This window comes from Emydura macquarii, unplaced genomic scaffold, assembly GCF_026122565.2.
Source record: "Emydura macquarii macquarii isolate MOO-44397 ecotype Brisbane River unplaced genomic scaffold, CSIRO-AGI_Emac_v2 contig_2473, whole genome shotgun sequence".
NCBI lineage: Eukaryota > Metazoa > Chordata > Testudines > Chelidae > Emydura > Emydura macquarii.
The window spans coordinates 13,572,865-13,591,536 of NW_027132610.1; the positions used below are offsets into that span (position 1 = coordinate 13,572,865).

Genomic DNA, 18,672 nt, shown 5'->3' on the forward strand with positions numbered 1-18,672 from the left:
TTGAGCAGAAAAATCTTCCTCTAATGTACTGTACTCAGCCATTAAATGGTCAAAGAAAATAGGGTTTTCTTTTATAAATTTAACATACATTTGGGTTGATGTTGAGAGATCAGTTGTTCCATTTGGCACAGCAGCAATGAATACTTGTGTTTCAGTACATTTTATCACTAAGCCTGGGACAGGAATTATACCTGAGCATAAGATAAATGATGGCTTGAGGTTTTTTTATATCACTCGCTAAATTTATAGTTCTGTTACATTTGAAGAAAATCATAGTGTATACAATTACAATAAGGAGCAAATTGCTTTTGCTTTGGAGAGGAAATTTTTAAAAAATTGAGTATAATTGTTCAAAATTTTGAACAACTTTATCCAGCTCAAGTATGCCCCATTAGAGGCTGAGCAGCAATGACTCCGCAAGCCTCATGGATGGCCTACCAGTTGAGAGTCCATAGTTGCATGGGAACTGAGACTGCACCATGTTCTGTGAAGGCACTGGTCCCTTAGAAATAGTTACATAATGTGTGTTTTAACATTACACTTCCAGCCAAGTCTGCCCCTTTTGTAGGGGTGGATTCTGTGATCATAGAATCATAGAAGATGAGGGTTGGAAGGACCTCAGGAGATCATCTAGTCCAACCCCTTGCTCAAAGCAGGACCAACCCCATCTAAATCATCCCAGCCAGGGCTTTATCAAGCCACACCTTAAAAACCTCTAAGGATGGAGATTCCACCACCTCTCTAGGTAACCCATTCCAGTGCTTCACCACCCTCCCACTGAAAAAGTTTTTCCTAATATCCAACCTCCCTGTAACAGGGTAATGAGGGGTGACCCGCTGGCCAGCCCCCTGTCACTCCAGCCTCTACAGCTGAGGGGCAGCAGAGCTGATTAGCTGGGCTGTTGCCTGATTACCTGAGGGGCTGTCAGCTTACACAGGCTAAGGAGGTGCCCAGCCTTGATTAGGCAAGAGGCAGCAGCTGCCCAGCTGACCCAGGAGGGTTTATATGCTGGCCCAAAAGGGAAGAGGGAGGCAGAGAGACAGGGGAAGGGAGTGCAGAAGCTTTGCCTGTCTCCCCGAACAGCCCCAGAGACTGCTGGCTGAAGCAAGGCACTGTAAAGTGGTGGGAATTCACATACCCCTTGTAAATAAAAGCACCGGTGACTGCAAACCAAAGGGTCTTCGAGTTCTTTGTTGGACAGAGGGGAACCGAAGCAGTGGGGCTACAGCAGAGAAACACATTACACTCCCCTACTGCAACTTGAGACCATTGTTCCTAGTTCTGTCATCTACTGCCACTGAGAACAGCCTAGCTCCATCCTCCCTGGAACCCCCTTTCAGGTAGTTAAATGCTGCTATCAAATCCCCCCTCATTCTTCTCTTCTGCAGACTAAACAAACCTAGTTCCCTCAGCCTCTCCTCATAAGTCATGTGCTCCAGTCCCCTAATCATTTTTGTTGAACTCCTCTGGACTCTCCCCAATTTGTCCACATCCTTTCTGTAGTGGGGGCCCCAAAACTGGACACAAAACTGGTGATGACCTATATGGCTGGCAACTGGACTCTTTGGTTCCCTCTTCAGTCAGTACAGTCAGCTAGCCAGGGGAGAAAATGGGAAGTGTTCAGACATGGCGGAACCTAGTTCTTTCTCATGCCTCAAAAGTGTGTGTGGTATTGCCCCTGAAGAATGGAGGATTTGGAGAGTTTCACCCTCTCGATTAAAAGCCATCGTGGGGGTGTGGAGGATATCTTGTTGCTGTTGCTGCCTCACTCTCCCTCCATGTAGCTCAGGTATATTGACCTGTGTTTCTAGGATGCTGTGGGTCTGACCAATTTCTGTTGTTTAGATCAGGATGAATTTTTTCCAGTGGGCGAAATTGACAGGATGTCCATGCAGCATCATGAAGCATCTTCTAGGTTAAAAGGAGTAAGAATGGGAATTTTAATGGTAGGAGAAACATAGGACTGTTAACTTTGTTGCATCTTGCCACCAGTATCCATAGGCAGGTGGTGAAAATATTCTTGGGAGGTGTGAACCTGCCCTTCAATCTCTCCGCAGCCATGGCTTTTGTGGGTCAGCATCGCTCCCGCTCCGGCCTGTGGGCTCTCAGATTTGGAGGAACCCACCACAGCATCCCTTAATGCAACTGTGTGCATGCAGGCAGAGCCATCCCCACATGATGCCACATCCCCTTCCTGTCTGGAGGCTGATGGGAGGGAGCAGCAGGCTGATGGGAGCATGGTTGGTGGGAGAAGAAAGACTGATGGGGGCATGGGTGGGGGAGGCTGGGCAGGTGAGCAGGCATGGGTGAGCAGGAGGCTGGGAGCATGGCTGGGGGAGCAGATGGGCTGATGAAGCAGAGGAAATGATAGGATGATGGGGGCAGAGGAAGCAGGGAGAATGATGGAGTGGGGGGAATGATGGAGTGGGAGGAATGGAGGAGATAGTGGGACATAATTATCAGAGTATGAACATGCCATTTCTTCTGAAGGAGATCCCCTCATGGAGTAGTCAGGAAGGAGAGTACCTCCATAGAACTATTTCCTCCCCTTAGATCTGTCAGGAAGAGGAACCTCACTTCATGATGTCACTCTCCCTCCCCATGGAGCAATCAGGAAGAAGAGGACTGCCCCATTGGTGGCAGAGAGTGGCTTACCCACCTGAGAGCTCGGTGCACTCCTATTGGCCTCCCTCAGAGTCTCCAGCACCACACGGAGGGGGGAGGAAGAGTGACATTCGGCATTTCAACGTCGTCTTCTAGCCCCTACCCTTTACCCTGTTAGCAAGTTAGCATGAGGGGGAGGGAGCAGCATCTCTGGGCGTGGCTGTCCATGTGCGTGTGTTGTGGGGAGTGAACACACTCTGAAGTCCCAGAGCACTGTTCATCCTGGATTCCAGGTGCAGGAGTGGCACTCCAGGACACTGGCAGCACTGCTCCAAAGACTGGGCGGGCTGAGCCCCTCTAGCCCTATCCAGTGTCCAGTGCAGATAAAGGCTGTAAGGGCCAGCTTCCAGAGACCCAGGATATGGCTGGTGGACCTTTTGCGTGTAAGGAGGAGGGGAGACTTTAATCTTCATAGACTGAGGTCTCTCTTTGTGCCCTCCTTTCTGCTCTCAAAGGAATGGCAAGAGGGGTCGGTGGTGGGCTGAGCCCTACATATTAGGCTGAGGAGGCTCAATCCCAAATTACCGGTTATATGGTGGGAGGCCAATTAACCTGACACTATGTCCAATTGAATCCCTGATTTGGAGGGAGAGTGGAGGACCAGATAATGCCTCTCCTCACTGTTAAATTATTAAAGTTGTGGCCTATCACTTCAATCCATCCCTGTGCCCGTGTTTCATTCACTTGATCAAATAATCTACTGCAGCGAAGACCGCAGACTAACTGAGTCACTGCTTGTTTATAAAATGCAGCCCTTCTTCCCCTCCAAATGTGCAATAATAAAACAGAAATCAATATTCTTAACCTAATTTATCAAAAGTCCTGAAGATACTGATGCCATTTAACAGCTGTAGACGCAAATAAAAAAGCAATATCTCACACCATTAGTACAAAACAATAACGTTTTCAGGCTGTGTATGCTATCCACCAATGGGCTGTCAATCATGTTTGCTCTGAAGAACAGAGTGCTCAGGGGCTGTTAATCATGCTGGCTGTGTGAGAGAACGCATTAAGAATTACTGTGCCACCATTCACTGAATACAAAAATAAAACAAACGTATGAAAACAGAGAGATTAATTTCACTGCATTATTAGTGGTTTGCTCAAATGTATTAACTAAAGGCTCAATCATTCATTGGATGCAACTTTATTGAACATACATAGCTAACTAACAAACAGTGCCTAAGGACAAGTAGCTTTCTCAAGTTATCTTTGGGACAGGTATCCTCTAATTCCTTCCCTTTCTCTATGCACTGGATGGCGATTCAAATAAATAATAATAATTCTCCCCCTTACCAGGTTGGGGTTCTCCACCCATGCAAACGGGGCACTAGCCATTGTTTTATTATTTGTAAATACAAATAAAAGCAATTTTAAGAAATTCCCCCCATTCCTTCCATGGTGTATAGTTGTCCATAATTACATACATTAAAATGTTTCATTTTTTATGTTTTACATAGTCTGCATTTATCATTATTATCAGACTAGACAGACCAGCGACTTTTCCCTCTATAATAGTCCCTGTATTCTTCCATGTTTATCTTGAAAATATATAGGAGGAAAATAACTAATAAAAAGCCATTAAACTGAAAATGTTTCTGTTTGTGTTTACAAGTTCAGTCAGTAATGAAGAAACCAATGTCAAAGAAAAACTTGAATTTTAGGGTTTTTTGACCTTTAATAAATGTGCCATTTCTACCTATGACACCTGAAGAAACAAAGATTCCCTCTGTCATGTAATGGAAGAATTGATTTCTGCTTCTTTTATGTGAAAATAAAATACCCAAAATACCAAAGTCAGTGGTTATACTAAGGGAGAGACAAACATAGTTGCATGTTCATTCTTCAGGAAGGTGACAATAAGATTTGATCCTGAAAGATGCACAGCACCTTCAGCTACCAAATGACCTTGTCTATCTGTAAGTGTGAAAATATAAACATAAGCATCTATTGCTCGTGAGCAAAATACATAAGTTTTAGAATATTGCTTATTGTAATGGTGTGTCTATATTGATATGTATGCAAAGCTATATGCAGCATGTTTATCCATTATCTCCTTTATGATCAGCAATAATTTTATTGTGAACATTATAAAGCTATATTTTTCGTGATTACGTAAGTAAGGATGTTTGAGGTGGATGTCCTTTTCAACTTGCAAATTGGCAGCAATTTAGCAGATTAATTTTGTTTCCTCAGTCTACCTTGTGAAATACAAGCAACTGTTTTGGGACAGGTATCCCCTAAGTCCTTCTCTTAAGATCTTGTTTTATCTTTTTGTGATATAAAAGCTTGGCTATACACTACCAATGCTCCCTGAAGTGTTTGAGTACAAATCTTGTTTTATGTGTGCAGCAGGGAGTCTCAGTTCAGTTTCTCAAATTGCTTTCCTGCAATGCCTTATTAAGTAAGCTAACACTAATATAAGTGCAGTTTTGCAGTTTCAAAGACTTTAAATTTGCTTAAGCTAGTGCTTTCAGAGCTTATACTCTTTCTACATTAAGGACATTTTGAAGGTGGAATAAAAGTAAATGTAATTATATAAGAAAAATATTAAATTAACTAGAATAATTGTGTGTTTCAAGGAGTGATGGTAGTGCTTTGTTCACTGGTACTGAGGACTTAGTGGATGGGAGAAAGGAAAATGATGAATTGGATTAGAATTTTAAGGACCATTATACAAAGCAAAAGGTGTGATTATTAAGAAAAAAACCAACTCTATGCCCATACAGGTCTGGTGATAAATTTGATATACTGTAAGTGCACTCACAGTTTACAAAAATGGTTCATAATAGCTATGTCTATGCCTGCCTGTTGCTTGAATTACTAGAGATGTTCTAGGGAATATGCTTTTGATTTGTGTATGCTGTGATCTAGTAGATTGAGCCCAGGGTTGGGAATCAGGAGAACCGTGGTCTAGTCCCAAATTAACTGCAGACATGCTGTATACCCTTGGGCAAGTCACTTAACCTCTCTGTGTCCTAGTTTTCACCTCATATATAAAACAGGGGTAAGACTTACCTACCTTTCTAAAGTATTTTGAGCTGTATAGAAGAACAAGAGATATAGACCTGCACGTTATCATCATCTATGGTGCCCCTCATGCAGTGCCGTGGTCATGTTACATGCTTTTTAAGAAAAACGTATTTATATGGCATCATTTCCTTAAAAAGTTCCAAACATTGTCATTAAAAAAAAGAAAAGACATTTTCACAAGAAAAAGATCATACTTATCATTCACAGATGGATTTAGGATTGTTTTGGGTTTTTGTACTTAGTATCTTTGTGAGTAGAAGCTGGCAACCATATCCAGTATTGCCTGCTTATAGAGTAAGGTCTTGATCCTGTACTCATTCAATTCAGTGGCAGGATTACCATCAACTTCATTGTTTTCAACATCAGTCTCATAAAATATAGGCAGTGAGCATTTACTAGGACATCTTTAGGTGTAAAATCATGGTTACTCTTGACAGATAAGTTTTAAGTGTCCATCCCTTGTCACCTCAATAAGTCATCCTGGTTTGCTGCGGAAGTCTACATCTCTCCATCCTTTGCTATCATAAATCTTCTTGAACTGTGAGGCAAAGTCAATAACGTTTATTTAAACTGACTTTATAGCTGAAAAATCAGAATTTTCCTGAGACTGGACAACATGAGACCAAATGTGTAAATTAGAACTGGGCATCACTTTACAAAATTTAATAATTCATTTCAGTGCTTCTGCAAGAGGAGGAAAGTACCATTAATGCAACCGCTATAAAAGTTGGTAGAGTAATGTGTGATTTGTGATCAATATTACTAGTAAATATAACAACTCCCATTTGTATTTCAAAATATGATTCTTAAAAAGCACTATAGGAGTAATCTTGGTAATTGTCTGAACCACTGACAAATGGGAGTTCTGCTTCCACTGGTTATTACCAGAGCTCCATGGAAGACTGTGTATCACATATGGCATTAACTGTTGCTATAAGTCCTTGTTTGCTCTTATGAACACCAAATTCACACAAATTTAAACAAAAAATAAAATGTGTAGTTACAGAGTAATGTGCATAATATGAAGTACTGTGTCTGTGTCGACTTGAATCAAGAGAGTGTGAGTGTGTGTGTGTGTGTGTGTGTGTTTTATATAATGATTATTCAGGATATTTAAAATACAGCTTCAATACAAACTTGCCAGTTTGCATCTACATCTGATCCTGCAAGATGCTGAGTGCCTCCTGGGAGATTAAATTAATAGGAACTGAATGTGCTCACCAGTTCCAAGGTGATACTTAGCACCTTAGAGGATAAGGCCCAAGGAGAGCCATTGCAAACTTGTGTGTTCTGTGAATTAGTAAGTAAGTGAGCAATCATTATAAAAACAGGAATAATGCATCACAAAATGGACTTTATTTACTCTGGGCCTGATCCAAAGCCCATTGAAGTCAATGAAAAGTCATTCATTGACTTCAGTTTAGACTTTGTCTCAGATTGTTATTTTGTCAATTGTTTGTTTATGATAGTTCATTGACTATTAGCAAATATATTGCAATATATTTTGTAAATATTACTGAAGCTTTAGATGTCTCTATGGCATCTATTATAGCCTCTTTCCTGAGAAATGGGGCGAGTCCAACAGTTGTTTTATGTGGATTATAAAGTGTTCATTTTATCATAGTGCATATTGAAGAGGCTTTGCTGCCCCTTAAAATGTTTATTTTGATCCTTTCAGTTTAATACTTAGAAGAAAAAATATAATTTATTGATGGTATTTATATTTTAGGGGGCTTTTTGATGTGCAGTTTTCTTTGCATGCTAAGGTGAGAAACTCACTGACGCAAACAAGAAAATTATATAGGGCACAGTCCTTTCATACCTATATATGGGTATATAGTACTTTTATATTTTTTTAAATCAACTGCTTAACATAAAGCATAGTTCTGGATTTTCTGAGATCCACTGAAATGCTGCCTGTGTGTCTGAAAGGCATGTAAAGTTCTTAAATATTTTAATTAGTGGACACAGTACTAAAAATATTGCCAGCAATTTTTTTAAATATAGTTTAAAACAGTCATATGCCTGGGTGGGTTGTGTAGGTAGTTGAGACATATCAGTCTGTGGGCCAGATTCTACTGTCCATGGAATTACTCTATGCCTGGTCTACACTGCTGGTGGATTTCGGCGGATTAACGTTGTCGATTTCTGGGTTCGATTGAGCGGGTTTCCACTGCCGCTCAATCGATCCCACAGAATCAATCCTGCACTGCCGACAATGCCGCCAGCAGTGTAGACATGCTCAGAGCAGAATGTGGTCTTGAAATTTAAAGCTGAAATTCCTAATGATATATTTCATGGTTTTATAACCATCAATATTCTGTGGTGAAAATAGATCCAAAATAAACTCAAAAACAAAATATTGTTTTATCTGGTAAAAGAATACTCTCTAGAAGTTACATCATTATCTAAAGACTTATTGTAACTCTTGTAGCTATAGTATATCTTGAAATGATATATTTCCAGTATTTTTTATTTTTAACAGCTAACAGTGTTAGTGAAATTGTGATTATTTTTTTCTTTTACATTATCCGTGAACTTTATTTCTCAATTTGCTTTTTTTCCCCCCTTTAAGATCCCAGAGGCATATTTTATTAGAGATCCACATACTTTCCTTCTTACAATGGACTTTATTAAGGTATATGTGTTGTATTTAGTCCAGAGAAATCCCTCAAGACCTTAACTGCATGTCCTCACAGGTTAACATTTTCACATGTAACCCCAGCTATTGGAAATAAGAATGGTTAGTTGGTTAACTGAAGCATGCTTGAAAGGAGAAGCAAAGCTTGTCTACAAAATACTAACACTTGGATGAGTCTGCAGCCTGAGAGAAGAGCACCCGGTGAATTTTCTGGACTTTTTTCATGGCTGACTTAGGATTTGCTTGCATTGTCAAATAGTGTGTTGACCTATCTCTTTGATGCATATTGATTATGACAATCACCCTCCTTTCCCTGCAGGCCATGGAGGCACAGATACAGAATTTTGGACAGACGCCATCTCAGTTGCTTATTGAGCCACATCCGCCTCGGAGCTCTGCCATGCACCTGGTGAGACATAACTGCTGGTTGGGAATTTATTTTCTTTCAGCCTGAGGATCCTTTATAGGACATAAAATACCTATTTAAGTAACACTTTCTTTTCATGCCCTGAGTTGCCTACAATGCCATAGCCATTACTCTGTGCAGAAATTGCATGCAGGCTCTTACAAAGCAAGGTGGAAGTTGGAATAGCTCTCACTTCCTACAGTCACTGACTTCTGTTGCCCAGTCTTGGATTTCAAAAGCTGCCATCTTCATAAATATGTATTTGATGAGTATAACTGCATGAAATAAAAATGACTGAATGCTTTTCTCATATTGAACATTTTGTTTAAAAAAAAAAGAAGGAAACGTTCCAGAGTGATTTATGAACATTGGCTACTTGTCAAGAATGAGGAAATGTAGTTCAATTCATGCTGGAACCCTTCTGCCCATTGCTGTGAAAGAACACATGTCCTTTTAATTTCAATTTGAACCTCAACATTAATTACCAACTCTTTTATATGCTCATTTCAAAGAATTATATTATGTAGCCAAAGTGAAAAATACTGATATCTGTCCCTATTAATGTCCTTGGTTTAAACATCTAAGGGCTAGAAACTTCCTATGAAATTTCAGGAAATAAATCATAGTATTTTCAGTGGCTTTCATTGTTTCCATTACCCATAAGGAATATCATATTGTGCAAATAGCAATTTCTCTGGAAATTTTAGTTTTGTTCTTTTTTAAATTAAGCAGTATCTGCAAATTTACATGATAGCTAAATATTTAGAACTTAAAAATGTAGATAATATATTTTAGACAGCAGCTTAAAATCATAGATTCAGAAAAGCAAAAGATTATTTAAAACTTCTAGAATTCATTCTAGTTGAAACTGCAATTAATTAAGACATCTTATACATGAAAATTGGGCTTCATATAATTTCACTCATAATGAAAATGTTACTAGCCATGAGTGAAAATATGTTCTACCTACAAAATAATCGCCCTTATTTTATAATCATTTATATACTTTCAGATATGATTTGTGAGGAACAAAAAGTAAAGTCAGTTCATGTAGTATGTGCTAAACTAAGGATTAAATGTAGTATACAATACATTTGAAAAATAACTAATCATCTGTAGGAATTCATGTTTCAGCCTTTGGACTTTATAAAATTTATGTTTATGATGTAATAATGGATTAACTGACTCTTCTGTTTGACTCCTATCTACAGTGTATGAATATTAACTGTTCTGGTCATTTTATATTTTGATTTTGTTTGAATTAATGCTGATTTATCATTTTACACCCTCTAATGATAACCTAATGGACCTTAACTGTACCTCTTCTCTACTTGTCCTCATGTAATGATCCAGCAATAGTTTGCCCTCTTATGTTGCTAGTGCAGATAGCATTGTTTTCCCTGTATGTGTGCATGCTTGCCAATTCATTTTTAACCTTGTTTTCCCTCAGGCCTCCTCACTAATTGTGTTATCCCTTCTGTTTTCTTCTACTCTCTTCTCCTTTCTACTCAACAGTGTTTCCTTCCACAGAGTCCACTCATGTTTAAAGATCAGATGCAGCAGGATGTTATAATGGTGCTGAAATTTCCATCAAATTCTCCTGTCACACATGTGGCAGCCAACACGCTTCCCCACCTTACCATTCCTGCAGTGGTAACTGTGACTTGCAGCAGACTTTTTGCAGTGAATAGATGGCACAACACAGTAGGTATGTGCTCATAGATAGATCTCTTTTTAAAACGTTCTTTTTAAGTTTCAAGTGGAGTAGCTGGGTTAATGTCACTCACTTATAGATAGGCAACACATTTTTACCCATTTATCCATGTGTATATTGAATACTCAATGTCCATTTTTCACGGTATCACTCCAAGAAGCACCCTCCCTAAAGTCACCACATCAGCTTGGTAGCCAGTTGATAGGTTGCTACATCAGTATCAGTCTTTGATATAACATTTTTGGGACAGTACTATTATTCTTGACACCACATATATAATATGCCCCAATTTTCAGGTATACATAGAACTGGGCTAGCTAGTATGTGCGTGTAATCACTGTTCATTATTTGACGGAATGTCAGCTCAATTCAGATGTTTGCCACAAGAGGCAATAGTACAAGCAAAAACTAAAGGAATTTATTATTTTATCATTATGACTAATACTCAGCATGACTTTGAGTATTATATCAGGTTCCTCCACATTCAGAGGTACCTGAAGATTATCCAGAGCTTTTCACATCTCTTTTTGGAAAAAACTATCTTAATTTTGCTCATCCCTACAGCCTGAAAGTTTGAGGTGTAAGAAGTAATCATTGGTATAAATAAATTGTGAAACAGAAATGTATTTGAAAAATGTTTTCTATTTAGAATTAGCAATCTGAGCCTGCTAAGGAGGTGGCCATGTGGCTAAAAGAGTCATTTGTTTACAGTCATTTGTGACACTGGCAGTAGAGGAACCCAGTGTAAGAGACCATAAACAAGTTAGTTTACTACAGTACTTTAATACTAATTTTAATAACATTATTCTGCTAGTCTTCTGTAATCTTTCCAAGTCTTGTGGTGACATTGTCTAACCACCCTTTCCTATCAGCAGTCCCTTTGGGGGAGCCTTCTAGTATGTATTACTGTCTCCTCCATTCTTAAAAGGTTCTTTTAGTGGACAGACTGCACCCTCCTCTCAGTAGAACAGTGGGAGTAGTGAAACAAAGCCACTCCCACCACTTCAGTCAGACAAAGATAAATAATAGCTGGTGTGGTAGCTAGGGAAAAGATGTATAGGCCTTGATTCTTCCTTGAGGTTATTGTAACTATTTTGTTCACTTACATCCATGTAAAACATAAACCTCTTTGCTAACATGTAGGATTCAGTTCACAAACCAATATGTGAACTAAACTATGCACCCTTTGTGCAATGCTGGTATTTCTCTAAAATGCCACAATGCTTATTGGATAAATAGGGGAAAAGAAGCAAAATAGTCAGGAAATTCAAAATAAATCCTACACTGTTTTTAGCTTTTACACCATATGCACCATTTTCTTTACTTCACAACAGCATAATTTAGGACACAGTATCATTCTTAATGCTGAATTTTCTAATTCTTGCTGGTTTGGTTTACAATCTTAAAAGGTCTGTCTTGCCTACTTAGATTTAAATTATAAAGGTAATTTTAAAGACTATATTCTATTGTAAAACGGGGGTATTATATAATTGTAGTGTTTTTTAATTTAATTATTTCAGCAATAATAATCCAACAATCTAGCATTTTCATGAACATAAAACAGTACATAGAGATACTCAGTTACTATCATAAGATGTACACAGAGCTTTATTTTTCTATTATAGCTTGTGCCCACTAAGTCTCTTGCTTTTTAAGGTGAGGTGTTAAATAACTGATTTGTAAAACCAATTTTACAAGGTTAATTGAGATCCCTCTTTACTTTTATAATAGGTTACTCTAGACATTTATTTCACTAGTAAAAACTGACTACATTATTACTGAATATAAGTGTTGTCAGTGGAAGATTTTTAATTTAAAAGGTATGGTGTTAATAAGTTTCAAATGTCTGATGACATTACAGAAGATTGGGTCTGTCTTCTGACCTGTAAAAAAGTCATTTTCTTTCCTCCCACCAAGTACTTTAGGCCCAAATTGTGCTATCTCCCTCACAAGTGCCTTGCTCCACAATTTTGCCTCCCCACCCATTTTGTGAGGATTACTTGCAGTGATCAATAGGGCCTAATAGTTGTGGTTCAGTAATATAGGAAAGAAAAAATCATTAGTGTTTACATTAGAATCATAGAAGATTAGGATCGGAAGGGACCTCATCGAGTCCAACCCCCTGCTCAAAGCAGGACTAACCTCAGCTAAATCATCCCAGCCAGAGCTTTGTCAAGCCGCAGCTTAAAAACCTCTATAGATAGAGATTCCACCACCTCCCTAGGTAACCCATTCCAGTGCTTCACCACCCTCCTAATGAAAAACTTTTTCCTAATATCCAATCTCCCCCACTGCAACTTGAGACCATTGCTCTTTGTTCTGTCATCTACTACCATTGAGAACAGCCTAGCTCCATCCTCCGTGGAACCTTTCAGGTAGTTAAAGGCTGCTATCAAATCCCCCCTCATTCTGGAATAACAAACTCCTGTACAAGAAAGGACGATGATTTATCTGGCATTGTTATAATAGCTCCTTGACACATACGTCACAACAGCAGCAGAGAGTGTTTTCTGCCATTTTTGGTTGACCAGGGGATTGTGCCCCTCCCTGTCAGATTAGGATTTTACCACTGAAGTGTCCTCAGGACTAGACCATTGCAACTCTCTATACTTGTGTATTAAGAGACTCCACAGTACTATTGGTACATTATCTACTTCACCATATGTAATTCACAAGGCAGCTACACTTCACAAGGACAATGCATTTAGAGAAGCCAAAACACTCAGGGGCTTGGGCCACAACATTCTGAGTCATATATAGAATCATAGAAATGTAGGGATGGAAGGCCTTAAGAGGTCACTCAGTCCAGTCCCCCATCCTAAAACAGGATTAAGTATACCTAGACCATATATGTGTGTGTGTATTCATATTCTGCAGTAGTCTCCATTTCCTCTTATGGAGACCTGGGAAGAAAAGAAAAATATTGTAAAGAGAGAGCCATGCAGGAAAGGAAAGTCAGTTCCTAGCTAAATTACATATGTTTTAAGGGCAAACAGTCTGGTGGTCCAGCATGGAAAAGATTGTGCTGCTATGTCCCAAGCCACATTTAAATCTCTTAGTCCACTCTCCCAGTCAGTTATGGATACCAAGCTTGATATGTGCAACATGACTGATACTCTGTGTCTAGAGTTGTGCTTGTTAGATAGTTTGAATGTATTTTCAGCAAGTTGGCCACAACCAATAGAAAACTCTGAAATGTCAATTCTGATTAAAACATAACAAATTATAGGCAATAAGAAGTGCTTCTTGCTTTACAAAATTTCTGCCCAAAGCAAATTAGATACCATTTTCTTTTTAATTATAGTTTTCTTTTAAATAAACTGAAATAATAATGAAGCAGTTGCAATGAACAGAATATTTCCACCTAAAGTGGGTTTAGAATATTACTACCCAAACTGGTGGAATTTATGCACTTTTACCTTTATACTGCCATTTAAGATAGATATCTTCTGTCAGAATAGTACATTAATATAAACTATTCATGTATAGTGGGAGACAGGCTGCATCTTATTACTAGCTCCATCACTCACTGTTGAACATTCAGTTCAGATAAATGTGTAAATGTTATCTTCTTCACACAACATGCAAAGCTCATATTTGTAAAAGCCAACAACTACCAACTGGTAATCACAGAGTGATATTCAAGATGTGTATTTCTAAGCATAGGAGGAAACTGTGGTGCAATACACTGTATGGTGACTCTGGGCAAATACTGACTTTTTATTTATAGGTCTACATTGCACCAACAGTAATGACTCCTTAGTAGCATTTGTGTGGACTAGGATTGCTAAATGTGGCACTCTCTGACTAGGCCCCTGAAATATCCCTTATACTAGCAGTGGCTGGTTTAGAGCTAGCTATCCCAGCTATACACCACTCATGGATTTCCCTCCAGAAAAGGAGTTCCCAGTTGGCTGTTTAAGCCAGTTTCCCTCCCCTTTTGTACCATTGCAGAGGTGCTGAGGATCTGTCCCAGTATTTGTATATAATATAATGGTCTGTTATATCATTGTAAATCGGGAGTTGATTTACTGAAGTCAGCAACAGTAGATGTTGGTCAAATTAGCATATATATTTATATTTAATTGTATTTAATTGAGTAAATAACTATTATTTTTGTCACATGGAAAAAGGAATCTTAAAAATGGATATAACAAGAAATTGTAAGAGATTACACATTTTTATGGGTTATAATCATTTTACAATTCTAATACTGGAAAAACAATGTAAAAATTTCATACAGCAAGTTCCATATTTGTTTAATTCTATTTTTCATCTGTAGGCCTCAGGGGAGCCCCAGGCTATTCTTTGGATCAAGCCCATCATCTTCCCATTGAAATGGATCCATTGATTGGTATGTCAAGGATGAAAGTGTGATTATAAAGTTGAAAACAGTGTTTTCAAGAATTATTGATTAAGCTATATTTGTATGTTGTGCTTCATTTTATATGTAAAATAGGCAAATATTAATTCTTCAAGTGCTTGTACATGCCCATTCCAGTCTTGCTGTGTGTGCAGCCCACACAGATTCGCTGGAAATCTTTCCCTCAGTGGTACCCATTGAGGCGACTCAAGCACCAACTGCTGCTGCGTGTTAGTTGTGCTGATATAAAGTCTCCAGCTGTCCTCGCACTCCTTCAGCTCCTTCTTACCACCTTTGACAGTTGCTGGAACTGCTCTTCTTGCATTCCCAAGTTCTCTCTGTGCACTCTGTTCTTTATATATTGTAAATAATTAGTAGTAGTAAAATTACTAGTGTTTACGTAGTTAGATTTTCTATGTTTATCTGCTTTTCCATCTATCTCTGGTGCCAACGGATGCCTTGGTCACCTGGCTTTCAGCCCTGTGTTCCCTGTAATAAGGCTATGCCCCTGAGTGACCTGCTTTCAAATTGCTTGAAGTGCCTGGGGAGAGCTCATACTGAGGACCAGTGCCAAATTTGCAAGGACTTTAAGTCTCGCATGAAAAAAGATCGGAAAGCCCAGCTTACATTTCTGCTCCTGAAGGCAGCACTGAGAACTCCATCTGAGCCAGGCTGGTCAGACTCTACACCATGTGCCCCAGTGTCAGTTAGGAGTGCTCCGCCTACTGTGTCAGAGTCCCAGCACTGGTCACCATCCCCAGAGCCTAGGAAGAGTCATAAAAAGCAGACTGTTGAAAGGGGGTGATTGCTATCACTGAAGTCTTTCAGGCATGGGGATTAGTGTTGAGTGCAGTCTAAACTCCATCACTCCTCTGCCTCAATACCACAGAAGCCAGCACCATTGACTCCAGCACCTACACAGGTACCCTTGAGTCCAGAGCAAGAAGAGGCTCCCATCTCTCTCGTACTGCATTGTATCTCGGTACCGACTATGCCAGGGATATCCTCTTGCTGGACTGATGTCACCAGCGGAACGAGTCATCGCTATTGGTGCCAGCTGGCACAGAGAAATTGGCTAGATCATTACAATGCTTGGTACCAGACAAGCATCATGTAGCCACAACAGCTCACCCTTGTTGCCCTCAAAGGGGAATGCAATCCTGGTCTCACTGCAGACTTCTCCATGTTGGCACCAATTGACAGCACCATTGGGGGCTCCATCCCTGTGGTCACTGGAAGGAGAGTCGTCCTCTTCTGAGTGAAAGATTGGGTCTCACTCTTCCCATCCTCGAAGCCGCTGTTGTTACTTCTCCAGATGTTCCCACCCTTCCATGTAGTGGGGTCACAGGAATACTATCAGCTAAGATTTTACACTGGTCCTGTGCCCCTTTTAGAATGCAGGGGTTTTCCCCCAGTTTCCAAGGCATATTCCAGGTACTTTTATTCAGTGACCTCAGAAAGGCATCCTGCACCTTCCCACCAGGCAGCACCCATTCTCAGATCCAGATTTGAGTCTGGTACCAGACTCCAAGTGCAAGTGCAAGAGGATCCCATAGGTCAAGAAGGGGAGGAAGAGCAACTGGAAATAGTGCTGGCCTCTTCATCCTCCTCTCTTGATGAGGCAGTCTCAGGAGGGGCATGTTGCCTCCCCCAGATGACTGTAAGGCTCACCAAGAGTAGTTAAAGAGAGTGGCCTTAAATCTGGACATACAGATGGAGGTAGTAAGAGAGTCCTCCGACAGCCTGCTCAATATTTTAGCCACTGCAGGTCCTTCTAAAATAGTCTGTCCACTCAATGAAGCCATTATGGACCCAGTTAAGAGTCTGTGGCAGACCCCCATAACTCCTCCCCTCCACTTCAAAAACGGCTGAGCAAAAGTACTATGTGCCCACCAAAGTTATGAGTTCCTTTACACCTATCCCCCCATCCTTGGGTCCATAGTGGTGTCTGCTGCTAGCAAGAGAGAAAGGCAGAGACATTAGGGCACAACCCCAAAATCAAAGCATTCTGAAAAGTTACATCTCTTTGGTAGGAAAGTTTATTCTACCGGAGGGTTACAATTCAGGTTTGCAAACCAGCAGATGCTGTTGGGCTGACATGACTTTAATATGCATAAATTTAAAGACTTGCTGCCATAAGATGCTAGGCAAGAGTTCTCCTCCCTAGTGGATAAGAGAAAATCAGTGGCAAGGGTCTCATTATAAACTCCTCTGGACGTGGCTTCTTTGGCTGCTAGGTCCATGGCTTCAGCAGTGACCATGCATAGGAGTTCCTGGGTACAGCCCTCTGGGCTCCCGCACAAGGTTCAACAGACTTTTGAGGACCTGCCCTTTGAGGGATCACTCTTTTTGGAGCAAACAGACACAAAGCTCCATGGGCTAAAGGACTCAAGGGCAACCCTAAAGTTCCTTGGGCTGTACACCCCAATCCCTTTCAGGAAACACTACAGACCTCAACAACCCATCCAGTACTCTGATCCAGCTACCCTTCAGGACCTGCAGAGAAAAAGAAATAGGGGTTATAGGCATAGACCACCTCCCCCTTCTACATCTACATCAATGCCTGTCACACCTAGACATCCAGGGGGTTCTAAGCAGGCATTTTGAAGGGGCACTCAAGGATGTGGTTCCCATGATGCCAGACCCTGTTTTTCCTTTGTTTGCAAACCGCCTTTCCTACTTCCTAAGTGCTTGGTTCTGTATCACCACAGACAGTTGGTTGAGCTCTGTAGAAGTGGGATAACCCTCCAGTTTGTTTCTACCCCTCTCTCTCACCCCCCGACCCATCCATCTTCAAGGACTCTCCTCACAAAGAACTTCTGGTCCAGGAGGTTCAATCCCTCTTTCAGGTGGGAGCCATAGAAGAGATTACAGAAAATTTAAGTGGGAAGGGTTTCTGCTCCCTTTATTTCCTAATCCTGAAAGCCAAGGGAGGTCTCAGACCTATTTTAGACCTGTGTTAACTCAACAACTTTCTTAAAAAGATGAAGTTCCGCATGGTCACCCTCGCATCCATTATTCCATCTTTGAATCCTGGGGACTGGTACACCACCCTCGATTTAAGAAAAGCCTACTTCCATATATGTCAATATACTGAGGGCACTGAAAATTCCACAGGTTTGTAGTGAAGAATTCGCATTACCAGTTCACAGTGCTTCTGTTCAGCCTGTCGGCAGCTCCTCAGGTATTCACAGAGTGTATGGCTGTAGTGGCAGCATTCCTGAGGAGATTAGGAGTGCAGATATACCCTTACCTGATTGACTGGCTAGTCAAGGACCGGTCAAGGGCTCAGGTTGTGTCCAGTGTTCAACTCATCCAGTCAACATTCAAGGCCCCAGGCCTACTGGTCAATTCAGAGAAGTCTACCCTTTGTCCGTTACAGAAGATAGAGTTTATTGGGGCTGTATTGGACCCTACCCAGTCCAAGGCATTCTTCCCAGAGCTACCATTTCAGACGATCCTGTCCCTGGTGACACATCTCAAATGTCGTCCAAGCACAACAGCCCCAAACTGTATGAAACTGTTAGGCCACATGGCCTTGTGTACATATGTAGTACAACACAAGAGACTACACCTCGGACCTCTCCAGACTTGGCTGGACTCAGTGTACTCGCCAAGCCATCTTCCTCTGGACACTGTACTCATGATACCTTCCTGCGTTCTCGTTTTTCTGAATTGGTGGTTGGATCCTCTCAATGTCTGTGCAGGTATTCCCTTCATCTGTCTCAACTGTCAATGACTCTGGTCTCAGACGCATCGGTGCTAGGATGTGGGGCTCACTAGAACTCAGGGTCTTTGATCACTGACACTGGCAGCGCTCTTGCTTCATATCAAAGTCAGAGGGCTCAGGG

At 40.6% G+C, this 18,672-nt stretch overlaps 1 protein-coding gene across 8 annotated transcripts in view; it reads left to right on the forward strand.

Annotated features, from left to right (window-relative positions):
- Positions 1-18,672, forward strand: part of NBEA (neurobeachin) — a 748,678-nt gene that overhangs the window by 696,505 nt on the left and 33,501 nt on the right. For 4 of the 8 annotated variants that reach the window (XM_067562985.1, XM_067562987.1, XM_067562988.1 and 1 more), the window contains 3 exons: positions 8,658-8,747; positions 10,260-10,452; positions 14,741-14,812. In XM_067562985.1, coding sequence (XP_067419086.1) covers positions 8,658-8,747; positions 10,260-10,452; positions 14,741-14,812 — 355 coding nt within the window. Of the gene's footprint in view, positions 1-8,272; positions 8,336-8,657; positions 8,748-10,259; positions 10,453-14,740; positions 14,813-18,672 lie in introns of all 8 variants that reach the window. The other 4 variants (XM_067562991.1, XM_067562992.1, XM_067562986.1 and 1 more) reach the window with 2 other exon arrangements.